General features: G+C 48.0%; 1 protein-coding gene across 4 annotated transcripts in view; it reads left to right on the top strand.

Moving 5' to 3' along the window:
• The window catches only part of LOC140410142 (centromere protein Q-like), a 73,020-nt gene that overhangs the window by 57,323 nt on the left and 1,054 nt on the right, over positions 1-14,643 (top strand). For all 4 annotated transcript variants that reach the window (XM_072498097.1, XM_072498100.1, XM_072498098.1 and 1 more), the window contains exons 7-8: positions 5,499-5,618; positions 9,509-9,577. In XM_072498097.1, the coding sequence (XP_072354198.1) occupies positions 5,499-5,618; positions 9,509-9,577 (189 nt within the window). The remainder of the gene's footprint in view (positions 1-5,498; positions 5,619-9,508; positions 9,578-14,643) is intronic.

Raw genomic sequence — 14,643 nt, 5'->3', positions numbered from 1 at the left:
TTTGTAGTATATATAAATGATTTGGAGGAAAATGTAACTGGTCTGATTAGTAAGTTTGCAGACGACACAAAGGTTGGTGGAATTGCGGATAGCGATGAGGACTGTCTGAGGATACAGCAGGATTTAGATTGTCTGGAGACTTGGGCGGAGATATGGCAGATGGAGTTTAACCTGGACAAATGTGAGGTAATGCATTTTGGAAGGGCTAATGCAGGTAGGGAATATACGGTGAATGGTAGAACCCTCAAGAGTATTGAAAGTCAAAGAGATCTAGGAGTACAGGTCCACAGATCACTGAAAGGGGCTACACAGGTGGAGAAGGTAGTCAAGAAGGCATACGGCATGCTTGCCTTCATTGGCCGGGGCATTGAGTATAAGAATTGGCAAGTCATGTTGCAGCTGTATAGAACCTTAGTTAGGCCACACTTGGAGTATAGTGTTCAATTCTGGTCGCCACACTACCAGAAGGATGTGGAGGCTTTAGAGAGGGTGCAGAAGAGATTTACCAGAATGTTGCCTGGTATGGAGGGCATAAGCTATGAGGAGCGATTGAATAAACTCGGTTTGTTCTCACTGGAACGAAGGAGGTTGAGGGGCGACCTGATAGAGGTATACAAAATTATGAGGGGCATAGACAGAGTGGATAGTCAGAGGCTTTTCCCCAGGGTAGAGGGGTCAATTACTAGGGGGCATAGGTTTAAGGTGAGAGGGGCAAAGTTTAGAGTAGATGTACGAGGCAAGTTTTTTACGCAGAGGGTAGTGGGTGCCTGGAACTCACTACCGGAGGAGGTAGTGGAGGCAGGGACGATAGGGACATTTAAGGGGCATCTTGACAAATATATGAATAGGATGGGAATAGAAGGATACGGACCCAGGAAGTGTAGAAGATTGTAGTTTAGTCGGGCAGTATGGTCGGCACGGGCTTGGAGGGCCGAAGGGCCTGTTCCTGTGCTGTACATTTCTTTGTTCTTTGTTGTTTGTTGTTTCCGATCCTTCTCCCTGTCTCTACCTCTGTTACCGATCTTTCTCCCTGTCTCTCCCTCTATTCCCAATCCTTCTCCCTGTCTCTCACTCTGTTCCCGATCCTTCTCCCTGTCTCTCCCTCTGTTCCCAATCCTTCCCCCTGTCTCTCCCTCTGTTCTTGATCCTTCTCCCTGTCTCTCCCTCTGTTCCCGATCCTTCTCCCTGTCTCTCACTCTGTTCTTGATCCTTCTCCCTGTCTCTCCCTCTGTTCCCAATCCTTCTCCCTGTCTCTCCCTCTGTTCCCGATCCTTCTCCCTGTCTCTCACTCTGTTCCCAATCCTTCTCCCTGTCTCCATCTGTTCTTGATCCTTCTCCCTGTCTCTCTCTCTCTGTTTCCGATCCTTCTCCCTGTCTCTCCCTCTGTTCCCGATCCTTCTCCCTGTCTCTCCCTCTGTTCCCGATCCTTCTCCCTGTCTCTCCCTCTGTTCCCAATCCTTCTCCCTGTCTCCATCTGTTCTTGATCCTTCTCCCTGTCTCTCTCTCTGTTTCCGATCCTTCTCCCCGTCTCTCCCTCTGTTCCCAATCCTTCTCCCTGTCTCCATCTGTTCTTGATCCTTCTCCCTGTCTCTCTCTCTCTGTTTCCGATCCTTCTCCCTGTCTCTCCCTCTGTTCCCGATCCTTCTCCCTGTCTCTCCCTCTGTTCCCGATCCTTCTCCCTGTCTCTCCCTCTGTTCCCAATCCTTCTCCCTGTCTCCATCTGTTCTTGATCCTTCTCCCTGTCTCTCCCTCTGTTCCCGATCCTTCTCCCTGTCTCTCCCTCTGTTCCCGATTCTTCTCCCTGTCTCTCCCTCTGCTTCTGATCCTTCTCCCTGTCTCTCCCTCTGTTCTTGATCCTTCTCCCTGTCTCTCCCTCTGTTCCCGATTCTTCTCCCTGTCTCTCTCTCTCTTTCCGATCCTTCTCCCTGTCTCTCCCTTTGTTTCCGATCCTTCTCCCTGTCTCTCTCTCTCTGTTTCTAATCCTTCTCCCTGTCTCTCCCTCTGTTCCCAATGCTTCTCCCCGTCTCTCCCTCTGTTCCCGATCCTTCTACCTGTCTCTCCCTCTATTCCCGATCCTTCTCCCTGTCTCTCCCTCTGTTCCCGATCCTTCTCCCTGTCTCTCCCTCTGTTATCGATCCTTCTCCCTGTCTCTCCCTCTGTTCTTGATCCTTCTCCCTGTCTCTCCCTATCTTCCCGAACCTTCTCCCTGTCTCTCCCTCTGTTCCCGATCCTTCTACCTGTCTCTCCCTCTGTTCCCGATCCTTCTCCCTGTCTCTCCCTCTGTTCCCGATCCTTCTCCCTGTCTCTCCTCGGTTTCTGATCCTTCTCCCTGTCTCTCCCTCTGTTTCCGATCCTTCTCCCTGTCTCTCCTCGGTTTCCGATCCTTCTCCCTGTCTCTCCGTCTGTTTCCGATCCTTCTCCCTGTCTCTACCTCTGTTACCGATCTTTCTCCCTGTCTCTCCCTCTATTCCCAATCCTTCTCCCTGTCTCTCACTCTGTTCCCGATCCTTCTCCCTGTCTCTCCCTCTGTTCCCAATCCTTCCCCCTGTCTCTCCCTCTGTTCTTGATCCTTCTCCCTGTCTCTCCCTCTGTTCCCGATCCTTCTCCCTGTCTCTCACTCTGTTCTTGATCCTTCTCCCTGTCTCTCCCTCTGTTCCCAATCCTTCTCCCTGTCCCTCCCTCTGTTCCCGATCCTTCTCCCTGTCTCTCACTCTGTTCCCAATCCTTCTCCCTGTCTCCATCTGTTCTTGATCCTTCTCCCTGTCTCTCTCTCTCTGTTTCCGATCCTTCTCCCTGTCTCTCCCTCTGTTCCCGATCCTTCTCCCTGTCTCTCCCTCTGTTCCCGATCCTTCTCCCTGTCTCTCCCTCTGTTCCCAATCCTTCTCCCTGTCTCCATCTGTTCTTGATCCTTCTCCCTGTCTCTCTCTCTGTTTCCGATCCTTCTCCCTGTCTCTCCCTCTGTTCCCAATCCTTCTCCCTGTCTCTCCATCTGTTCTTGATCCTTCTCCCTGTCTCTCTCTCTGTTTCCGATCCTTCTCCCTGTCTCTCCCTCTGTTCCCAATCCTTCTCCCTGTCTCTCCCTCTGTTCCCAATCCTTCCCCCTATCTCTCTCTCGCTCTCTCCACTCTCTCCCCCACATTGACACTTTTGCTGCTGTTTAGAGTCTAAACCTCCTTCTCTGCATATAGAATGCCTTACATATGATACCCTTTCATCTCGCCCTGTGCTCGTGAGTTCCACATTCTCATCGCTCTTCGGGTGAAGAGGTTTCTCCTCATGGTGATCAGATATGGACAGCCTCTGGTTATGCTCTTTTCCACCAGAGGCAGCATTTTCCTCTGTCTTCTCTCTATTGGGTGACCCCTCAGTCTTTTGTCAAGAGAAAAGAGACCCAGCCTGTCGGTCCTTTCCTGGCATTTATAGCAACACGTTTGTGGCATCATCCTTGTAAACACTCTTCGCAGTCTCTCTCCTGCCTTTATATCCGTTTTGTAATGTGACTAGATGCGTTAGGTGATGCATTTTGGGAAAGTTAACAAGGCAAGGAAATATGCAATGAACAGTAGGTTGCTATAAAGTACAGAGCACCAGAGGGATGGTGCATCTCCATAGGTCCCTGAAGGCAGCACAGCAGGTAGATAAGGTGGTTAAAAGGCATATGGGATACTTGCCTTTAATCGCTGAGGGCGTAGAATATAAGAGCAGGGTGACCATAAGAAACAGGAAGAGGAGGAGGCCGTTTGGCCCCTCGATCCTGCTCCACCATTCAGTAGGATCATGGCTGATCCGGAATTCCTCACGTCCACTTTCCTGCCCTTTTCCCCCTCACCCTTGATTTCTTTACTGATCAAGAATCTATCTCCGCTTTAAATATCCACCAGGACTCTTCCCCACAGCTCTCTGTGACAAGGAGCTCCACAGACTCCCAACCCTGTGAGCAAAGAAATTCCTCCTCATCTCAGGATTAAATTGGCTCCCCTACATTCTGAGACTCTGCTCTCTCATAAGAGGAAACATCCTCTCAGCATTTACCCTGTCAAACCCTTTAAGAATTCTAAATGATTCAATGAGATCACCCCTCATTCTTCTAAATTCTAGTGAGTAGAGCCCCAACCTGTTTAACCTTTGCTCAGAAGACAATCCCTCCATACTGGGGATCATCCTCGTGAACCTGCTCTGAACCACCTTCAATGAAATAATATATTTACTTAAAGAAGGGACCCAAAACTGCTCCCAGTACTCCAGATGTGGTCTCATCAGTACCTTGTGCAGATGCAGCAAGACTTACCTTGAAATCAGGGCCAATATAATAATCTTTATTATTGTTACAAGTCGGCTTACATTAACACTGCAATGAAGTTACTGTGAAAATCCCCTAGTCGCCACATTCAGGCACCTGTTCGGGTACACACAGAGGGAGAATTCAGAATGTCCAATTCACCTAACCTGCACGTCTTTGGACTGTGGGAGGAAACTGGAGCACCCGGAGGAAACCCACGCAGACACGGGGAGAACGTGCAGACTCCACACAGACAGTGACCCAGGGGGGAATCGAACCTGGGACCCTGGAGCTGTGAAGGAACAGTGCTAACCACTGTGCTACAGTGCCGCCCATTCCTTCCCTAAAGGACATTATTGAGCCAGATGTTTTTTTACGACAATCGACAATGGTTTCACGGTCATCGTTAGACTTTTTTAAAAATGTTTCCAATTAAGGGGCAATTTAGCGTGGCCAATCCACTTACTCTGTACATCTTTGGGTTGTGGGGGTGAGACCCACGCATGCACAGGGAGAATGTGCTAACTCCACACGGACAGTGACCCAGGGCCGGGTCGAACCCGGGTCCTCAGCGCCGTGAGGAAGCAGTGCTAACCACCTCACCACCCTGCCCTGTAGTTAGATTGTTCATTCCAGATTTTTATTGAATTAAAATTTTGCCATGGGTGGATTTGAATCTGGATCCCCAGAGCATTACTCTGGGTCTCTGAAAAATATCACTGTGCCACCACTTCCCCATAGATAGGGGCTTGAAGGCCTGCGCCGATACACTGAAGGGCCTCTTTCTGTGCAGTAAAAATCTATGACTCTTATGCAAACTGCACACAGTGCTCCAAAAGTGGTCTAACCAAGGTTTTGATAGAGGTTTAACCTAGCTACTTTTCAATTCTATCCCTCCAGAAATAAAGGCTAGTGCTTGGTTTGCTTCTTCCTGACCTTGCTAACCTGAGGCACAACTTTTATTCATTGGAGCATTTGTGTCCTGCGATGCCTTTGCCCCTCTACCCCACCTGGGCACATCCGTTCAATGTACGATGTCTGTTCTTCCTCCCATTCATCTGTGATAAGCGAAGTTGAACTTCAATTATTCGCCTGTCCTGGAAGTTTATTAATGTCGCCCTGTAATGTGTTGCCGTTCTCTTCAGTATCAACGATTCCCTCTCCAAATCCCCAATTTGGTGTCATCTCCGTTACCATAATGAGTATCCTTGTGCTACAGAACGAGTTGGACAAGACTCTCGATACATTGGAGCGGAACAGCGAAGAGGTGGAGAAGCTTCAGGATGAGATCAGTCGCTTGAGAGCCTTTCTGGATGAGACGGAAAATGATGAATTCCAGGTCGGTCTTACCCGTTGTGGCCACTGATCTGTGGCCTCAGTCACTATCCGCAGCTTAACCACCTCATTCTCACTTGTCCTCGCCTCCTACTCCCTTGAAGATGGTCTTCCCTCGCTCACCTAGGCTGTGAGCGTTGTCCAACCCTGATCCTGTCACCCATTAAAATAAAAGGGACAGCACAGGAGGCTATTTGGCCCATCTTTCCTAGACCAGCTCTATGAAGGATTTATCGAATAAGCCCCATGCCCCCCCCTGCTCTTTCCTATATTCCTGCAAATCTTGCTCTGAACTATCCAGTTCCCTCTTGACAATTGAACGCCAAGTGGAGACGAAGCCACAGAGCCGCCATTATTTGATTGAATGGCAGAGCACGTTCCATGGGCCTTGTGGACGTCTCCTGATCCTATTTCGTAGGTCACAAAGTTCCTGCTATTGAATCTGCTTCCACCATCTTTTTCCGCACATTCCAGCTCTGCCAACTTGCCGGGTAAAACAGGTTTTTCTTGTTCCGCCCCACCCCGGCACTTTGCCAATTCTCTTCAATCTTCGTCCATCTGGTTCTCAACCCTCCTGCTACTGGAAACACTTTCTCCTGATTTACTCCAACTTGAACACCTTGATTAAAGTAGGAGAACGATCCCAGCTTCGCCAGTCTCTCACCGTTAACCAAGCGCTCTCAAACAGAAACCCTCCTGAAAAATGGCCCAAGACGAGTCTCGACTGTGGCTCTCAGTGGATCGCATTCCGGCCTCCAAATCAACAAGTTCAATGTTCCACGAGAAAGTACCATGGAAAATCAGAGCAGGAGTAGGCCATTCAGCCCCTCGAGCCTGCTCTGCTGTTCAGTAAGTTCATGGCTGATCTGATTGTGGCCTGACATCCACATTCCAGCCTGTCCCCCATGACGCGTGTCTCCCTTGCCAGTCTAACTTGACCATGAGTAAATTGAATAAGGCAGTTCTCCACTGCTCTCTGAGGCAGCGTTCCAAAAACCAACCATCCTCTGAGAGAAGAAATGCCTTCTTTCCTCTTACCCAGTCGGGAGAGCGCTTATTTTGTGGCCCCTAATTCCAGATTTCCCCACGAGGAGGGGAACAATCCTCTCGGCATCTACCCAATCAAGCCCCCTTAGGATGTTACTTGTTTTAAATGAGATAGAAAAATAGAAACTACAAGCAGGAATAGGTCATTCAGCCCTTCGAGCCTGCTCTGCCATTCAATACGATCAAGGCTGATTCTCTATCTCAGCGTCACACTCCCGCATCCTCCCCGTACCCCTTTACAGTCTGGAAATCCACCTATTTACTTCTTAAATATATTCTGTGGTTTGGCCTCTGCAGCTTCTGTGGTCGAAAATTCCACAGGATCATCACCGTCTGAGTGAAGAGGTTTCTCCTAATCTCCGTCCGAAATGGCCTCCCCGGTATCCTGACACTTGTGACCCCTCGTTTTAGAACAGCCACCCGCTCCAGACAGAGGAAGCAGTATCTCTGCATCCAGTTTGCCCGGACTTGTCAGAATTTTATATTTCAATTCGATCCCCTCTCATTCTTCAAAGCTCCAGTGAAGTCAGACCCTGTCGACCCAATCTCTCCTCATATGATCACCTCTCATTCTTCTCGACTCCCAAGGGACAGCGACCCAACCCGTTAAACCTTTCCATACAAGAGAAACACCTTCATTCCACTCCCGAGACTTAGCACAAAATTCGAGGCACCTCTTCATTATCAAGGGAATGCTGCACTCCCCTTCAGATCAGATGTTAAACCAGTGCTTCCTAAACTCTTTCCCACGTGAGCCCATTTTAATACCTCCGACTTAGAATAGAATCATAGAATTTACAGTGCAGAAGGAGGCCGTTTGGCCCATCGAGTCTGCACGGCTCTTGGAAAGAGCGCCCTACCCCAGGTCAACACCTCCACCCTATCCCCATAACCCCATAACCCAGTAACCCCACCCAACACTAAGGGCAATTTTGGACACTAAGGGCAATTTATCATGGTCAATCCACCTAACCTGCACATCTTTGGACTGTGGGAGGAAACCGGAGCACCCGGAGGAAACCCACGCACACACGGGGGAGGACGTGCAGACTCCGCACAGACAGTGACCCAAGACGCAATCGAACCTGGGACCCTGGAGCTGTGAAGCAATTGTGCTATCCACAAGGCTACCGTGCTGCCCTAATGTGACTTCATGTGACTCCAGAGTAAGAAATGAACAGCGTGGAATTGCAGGGGTTAGAGAATTGTTGAGCTTCTGGCTCTGCCCTGAAAAAAAGCGAGGCCCACCTTTTTTAAACAGGCCACGCTTACAGCAGGAGTTGGATCTTGGAGAATGGATGATTGAGCCAATCCCGACAATGAGAGGCAAAGCGCAAGCATTTAGAGAGGCCTTTCAGCTTCCCAAACTAAGTCTGATAATAAGAATAATAATCGCTTATTGTCACAAGTAGGCTTCAATGAAGTTACTGTGAAAAGCCCCTAGTCGCCACATTCCGCTGCTATTGCTGCCTCAGAGCTCACAACCCCAAAATCTCATCCTGCAACCCCACTGGGGGTCACGGCCCACAATTTGGGAACCTCCAGATGGACATAAAAGATCCCACAGCTATTATTTTGAAGAAGATCAGCTGTCCCTGGTGTCATGACCAATATTTGTCCTTCAGTTGATGTCACTTTATATTAAAAAATAATTATCCGTTCGCTTGCACAGTTCTGTCTGTTGAACATTGCTGTGCGCAAATGGATTTTCAGCTGTCCTACAACTTTATTGACTGCAGAGCACTTTAAGACGTCCAGAGGTTGAAAAATACACTGTGGAAATAAGACCATTAACACATAGCCGAGGAATTAGGCCAGTCGGCCCATCGAGTCTGCTCCGCCATTCAATCATGGCTGATATTTTTCTCATCCCCATTCTCCTGCCTTCTCCCCATAAACCCTGATCCCCTTATTGGTCAAGAACCTATCTATCTCTGTCTTAGAGATACTCAGTGATTTGGCCTCCACACCCTTCTGCGGCAAAGAGTTCCACAGATTCACCACCCTCTGGCTGAAGAAATTCCTCCTCATCTCTGTTTTAAAGGATCGTCCCTTTAGTCTGAGATGGTGTCCTCTGCTTCTAATTGTTCCTACAAGTGGAAACATCCTCTCCACGTCCACTCTATCCAGGCCTCGCAGTATCCTGTAAGTTTCAATAAGATCCCCCCTCATCCTTCTGACCGCCAACGAGTACAGACCCAGTGTCCTCAACCATTCCTCATACGACAGGTTCTTCATTCCAGGGAACATTCTTGTGAACCTCCTCTGGACCCTTTCCAAGGCCAGCACATCCTTCCTTAGATACTGGGCCCAAAACGGCTCACAATACTCCAAATGGGGTCTGACCAGAGCCTTATACAGCCTCAGAAGTACTTCCCTGCTGTTCTATTCCAACCCTCTCGACATGAATGCTAACATTGTATTTGCCTTCCGAACTGCCGACTGAACCTGCACATTAACCTTAAGAGAATCGTGAACAAGGACTCCCAAGTCCCTTTGTGCTTCTGATTTCCGAAGCTTTTGCCATATAAAAAATAGTCTGTGCCTCTATTCTTCCTACCAAAGTGCACAACCTCACACTTTTCCACATTGTATCCCATCTGCCACTTCTTTACCCACTCTCCTCGCCTGTCCAAGTCTTTCTGCAGCCCCCTGCTTCCTCAAAACTACCTGCCCCTCTGCAGATCTTTGTATCATCTGCAAACTTAGGGAAGTGCCTTCAGTTCCTTCTTCCAGATCATGAATGTATGCTGAAAGCCTTTTTGTTTCCATCCCCGAGCCCTTGGACAAGCTGTACTCTCCTCGACACAGGACAACTGACCCTTTTCTCTTTTTGTGTTTCTGCAGAATGTGGATACTGGTGTTCTAAACCTCCCCGAGCTCCCCGAAGCCAGTTTCCAGCAGGCCACCCTTCAGGTGAGTGCCCACAGCATGCGGAAATAGGCCAGCAAAGTGAGGGAAGCAGCTACATCCTGCCTCAAAATAAGGTGGAAGCAGTGCTGAAAAATTGAACATGGCATATAGGAAGCATTGTAAGCAGTGTCGGTGTAGGCACGACACTGCAAAGCTATTAATGGATTAAGTGAATGGGCATAATTGTGGCAACTGGATCCATCTTGGATCGAAAATGGATGGATTATTGGGACAGACACCACGGGTTGGGATCCAAAAGCCAGGACCCTGGGGACCGAAGGTGTGCCAGATTTTGGATTTTCCCGGGTTCTGTTCACCAGGGGTTGGTGGAGCTGAGGGTCTTACGAGGCAGTCCCGGATCATGGGGACCAGACTGGCACACCACTATAAATGTAATGCAAAGCCAATAACTAGTTGGGCACACCAGCGGCAGGAATTAGCGGCAAGCCAAATTGTCCCAGTGTTTGGACAAGTCTGAATTCCATTGAACCCAATGTCAAATGGGAATGTTTTCAATAACGTCTGGTTTTCAGGCAGCCAGATTTGGACAACCAGCCTCTACTTTCTGAATGGTGGTCACCTCGAAAGAGTGGCGATCCACAGGGACGTGTGGTGTTGGGGAGGGACGTTGGCAGTAGTGGTGTTCAACTAAACGGGCCATTAAAATGTCATGAACAGGAATATGAATAGAAGTTATGTTTCAGCTAAACAAAGCCCAGGTTAGACTACATGTGGAATACTGGGAGCAGTTCTCGGTACCATACTGTGAGAAGGATATACTGACCTTGGAGGGAGTGCATTGTAGATTTACTTGACTGGCTTCTTTACTTCAGAAATGTAATTACGGAGAGAGTTTACACAGCCAAGTTTGCATTCCTTGGAATTTGGATGATTATAGGGTGATTTTTGATCGAAATTTTGAAGATGGTACAGTGGACAAATAGGATAGATGGAGGTAAAGTAGTTCCATCAGTTGGGGAATTTAGACAGCTTATAAAAATTAGAGGTAAACCTTTCAGGTGTGAAATTCTGAAAGACTTATACCCACTAACTCTTCCACAAACCGCAATTGGTGCCAGATCAGTTCACTTCAAATCTGTGAAGATTGTTAGATATGGAGCAAAGCCAGAGTTATGGACTTAGATCACAGAACAGCCGTGATCCCGTTCAATGCAGGAACAGGCTTGAGGGGCTGAATGGCCCCCTCCTGTTCATATAAGTGGAACATTTGAGAAGAAAAGAAACAAGGAACAGCAATGAGAGAAGGATAGGGGCGATTTTTCCCCGATCTCGTGTCAGAAGGTTGCGTGCAGCCCAGTCTGAGATTTTTCATTAAAGCATAAACAATTGGGGAAAAGTATATTTGGGGTGGTGGGACGAGGATGGTAGTGGAGTTATACAAAGAACTATACAGCACAGGAACAGGCCCCTTGGACCACCAAGCCTGCGCCGACCATGGTACCCGCCTAAACTAGAACCATCTGCACTTAGGAGTCCGTATCCTTCCATTCCCACCCTATTCATATATTTGTCTAGATGCCCCTTAAATGTCACTGTCGTACCTGCTCCCACCACCTCCCCAGGCAGCGCATTCCATATATTTACCACTCTGTGTAAAAAAACTTGCCTCGCACATCTGTTCTAAACTTTTCCCCATGCACTTTAAACCTATATCCCCTAGTACTTGACTCTCCTACCCGAGGAACGAGCATTTGACTATCCACTCTGTCCATGCCACTCATAATCTCCGAGACCACTTATCAGGTCGCCTCTCAACCTCCGTCGTTCCAGTGAGAATATCTATACACTTTACCCTATACTATAGGGTATTCCCTTTGGTGAATACTGAGGCAAAGTATTCATTTAGTATCTCTCCCATTTCCTCTGGTTCCATACATAGATTCCCTCCAATCTCCTTGAATGGCCAAACCCTTTGTCGAGCTACCCTCCTGCTCTTTACATAAGAATAAAACGCCTGAGGATTTTCCTTAATCCTGTTTCCCAATGACATTTCATGACCCCTTTTTAGCCTTCCTAACTCCTACATTAAGTTCCTTCCTACTTTCTTTATATTCTTCAAGGGCTTCCTCTGTCCTAAGCCTTTTACACCCTGCGAATGCTTCCTTTTTCTTTTTGACAAGGTTCATAATATCCCTCGTTATCCAGGGTTCCCGAAACTTGCCACCCTTATCTTTCGTCCTCACAGGTACATGCTGACCCAGAATTCTAATCAACTGACATTTGAAAGCCTACATGCCGGGTGTTGATTTTCCCTTGAACAGCTTTGCCCAGTCAACACTCTCCAGATCCTGCTCAATGCTGTTGTAAATAGCCTTCCCCAGTCTAACAACTTCACCTGAGGACCAATCTTGTCCTTATCCATAAGCAGCTTAAAACTTACAGAATTATGATCACTGTTCCTGAAATGATCTCCTACTGAAACTTTGATCACCTGGCCGGGCCCATTCCCCAGCGCCAGGTCTAATATGGCCCCTTCCAGAGTTGGGCTTTTTACATATTGTTTCAAGAAACCCTCCTGGACATTCCTTACAACTTCTGCTCCATCCATGCCTCTAGCAGTAAGTGTGTCCCAGTCAATATAGGGAAAGTTAAAATCACCCACCACAACAACCTTATTGTTTCTGCATCTCTCCAAGATCTGTCTGCATATCTGCTCCTCTATCTCCCACTGGCTGTGAGGGGGTCTGTAGTAAACCCCAAACATTGTGACCGCAGCCTTCCTATTCCTGAGCTCTATTCCAGATTGCCTCGCTGCCTGAACCCTCCAATGTATCCTCCCTCAGCACAGCTGTGATATTCCCCTTAACCAATAATGCAACTTCCCCACCCCTTTTGCAATCCCCTCTATCCTGCCTGAAGCATCTAACTCCTGGAATGTTTAGTTGCCAATCCTGTCCCTCTTTCAACCAAGTCTACAGTGTCGCATTTCCACTGTGCTCGTGTGGGTTTTTATTGATCACGATTCGCCCAAAGTCAACTAAAGCAGCTGGGAAGAGGAAGGAATTGAGAGCATAAGTAGCATATATATATTTTTTAAATTTAGAGTACCCAATTAAGGGGCAATTTAGCGTGGTCAATCCACCTATCCTGCACATCTTTTGGGTTGTGGGGGTGAAACCCACGCAGACACGGGGAGAATGTGCAAACTCCTCATGGACAGTGACCCAGGGACCCGGGATTCGAACCCGGGACCTCAGCGCCGTAGGCAGCAATACGATGAACCACTGTGTCACCGTGCTGCCCTACAAGTAGCATATTTTCACTGATTCTGAAAAATCATTGGGTTTAAATTCATGCCCACAAAACTGGACATGCCTCCAGATGGAGCCTCTTACATTTTTGGGGAGACGAGGGTTGGACTGTTTCAAAGTTTTTAAATATTGGAGAATTAATTTGCTGGGAAAATGACTTTTGTACACCGATAAAACAAGAAAATGTTTCCTATGTAGTTACAAGTCATTTTCAATGATCCAAACACTAATCCTTCAGAACTGGTGGATTAAAATCGCTTACTTTTGGTGATCCACCCCATTTTTCAGCTTTATTAATAAACATGAAGCAGGTCTCTCACACTTTGTAACGCAAAGGGAAAACAATTCAATGCTGCACAAACTGTTGGGCAAGATTTTACACGTGGATCATTTTGAATGGAAATCGAAACTTAGAGTGGTGATTGCATTCAAACATTGGAAAGTCTATTCCCTTGGCTCCGTTGCAGGGAGGGCTATGGTGCGAGTGATTATGAGTGTGGAGTAGGTGGAGCTGGCTGCAGTTCCTTTGCCTATTTTAGCGTGTTGTGCTGGTTGCTGGCACATTTGCCCAGAGAGCCTGTTACTGATCACTTGTTTGGCTTCGGCTGGAGTAGTGCACGGTGGCACAGTGGTTAGCACTGCTGATTCACAGCGCCAGGGTCCCAGGTTCGATTCCCGGCTTGGGTCACTGTCTGTGTGGAGTCTGCACGTTCTCCCCGTGTCTGCGTGGGTTTCCTTCGGGCGCTCCGGTTTCCTCCCACAAGTCCCAAAAGATATGCTGTTAGGTGAACTGGACATTCTGAATTCTCCCTCTGTGTACTCGAACAGGCGCGGAATGTGGTGACTAGGGGCTTTTCACAGTAACTTTATTGCAGTGTAACTGTCAGCCTACTTGTGATAATGAAGATTATTACTATTATTACAAGCATTTGGACAGCGGGAATAACGAGTTACAAATGACCGTCAGTGGAACGGGATACAGTCTCCAGCAGCTCAGTCAGTTCAACACTTTACAGGGGCAGCAGGGGGAGGGAAGAAGAGAGTGCTGTACGTCACGTTGCCAACACATGTTTCTCTCCCATCTTGTCTTACAGCAGGCCTCACATCGCAGCCTTTCAGCCCATCCTGCCTCTGCTGGCTCTTTGAAGGAATCTGCTCAATTAGCCCCACTCTCCTCTTTTCCCATTGCTCTGGAAGCTTTTTCCTGCTCCAGTGTTTATCCAATTCCCCTTTTTGAAAGTTCCTACTGAATCTGCTTTCAGGCAGCGCATTCCATATCCCACCAACTCGCAGTGTGAAATAGATGTTTCCCCCAGGCGCCCTTGGGTCTTTACCATAAGTAAAACAAGCACCTCCACATAAATTAGGAGGGACATCGATGGGGCAGATAGGAAGAAACCTTTCTCCTTTGCAGAGGGGTCAATAATTAAAGAGGCATAGGTTTAACGATAAAGAGGTTTCGAGGGGATTTAAGGAAACTGTTTTTCACACAGAGGGGGGGGGAGGAGTCTGGAACTCGCTGCCTGAAAGGGTGGTGGAGGCGGGAACCCTCACAACATTTAAGAAGCATTTTGATGTGCACTTGAAACACCACAGCACACAGCTACGGCCCAAGTGCTGGGAAATGGGATTAGAGTAGATCAGGGCTGGATGGCCGGCACAGAAGTGATGGACCGAAGGACTTCTTTTTGTGCTATAAAATTCTGACTCTCCAGTTAACTGGAATTATCCCTGGAACCATTCTGTTCAATCTTCTCTGCTTTAAAGAGAGCAATGTCAACTCCTCCAGTCTCTCCG

This window comes from Scyliorhinus torazame, chromosome 4 (assembly GCF_047496885.1).
Source record: "Scyliorhinus torazame isolate Kashiwa2021f chromosome 4, sScyTor2.1, whole genome shotgun sequence".
Lineage (NCBI taxonomy): Eukaryota > Metazoa > Chordata > Chondrichthyes > Carcharhiniformes > Scyliorhinidae > Scyliorhinus > Scyliorhinus torazame.
Note: the sequence above shows the minus strand (reverse complement) of the source record. Positions and strands in the feature narration are given on the sequence as shown.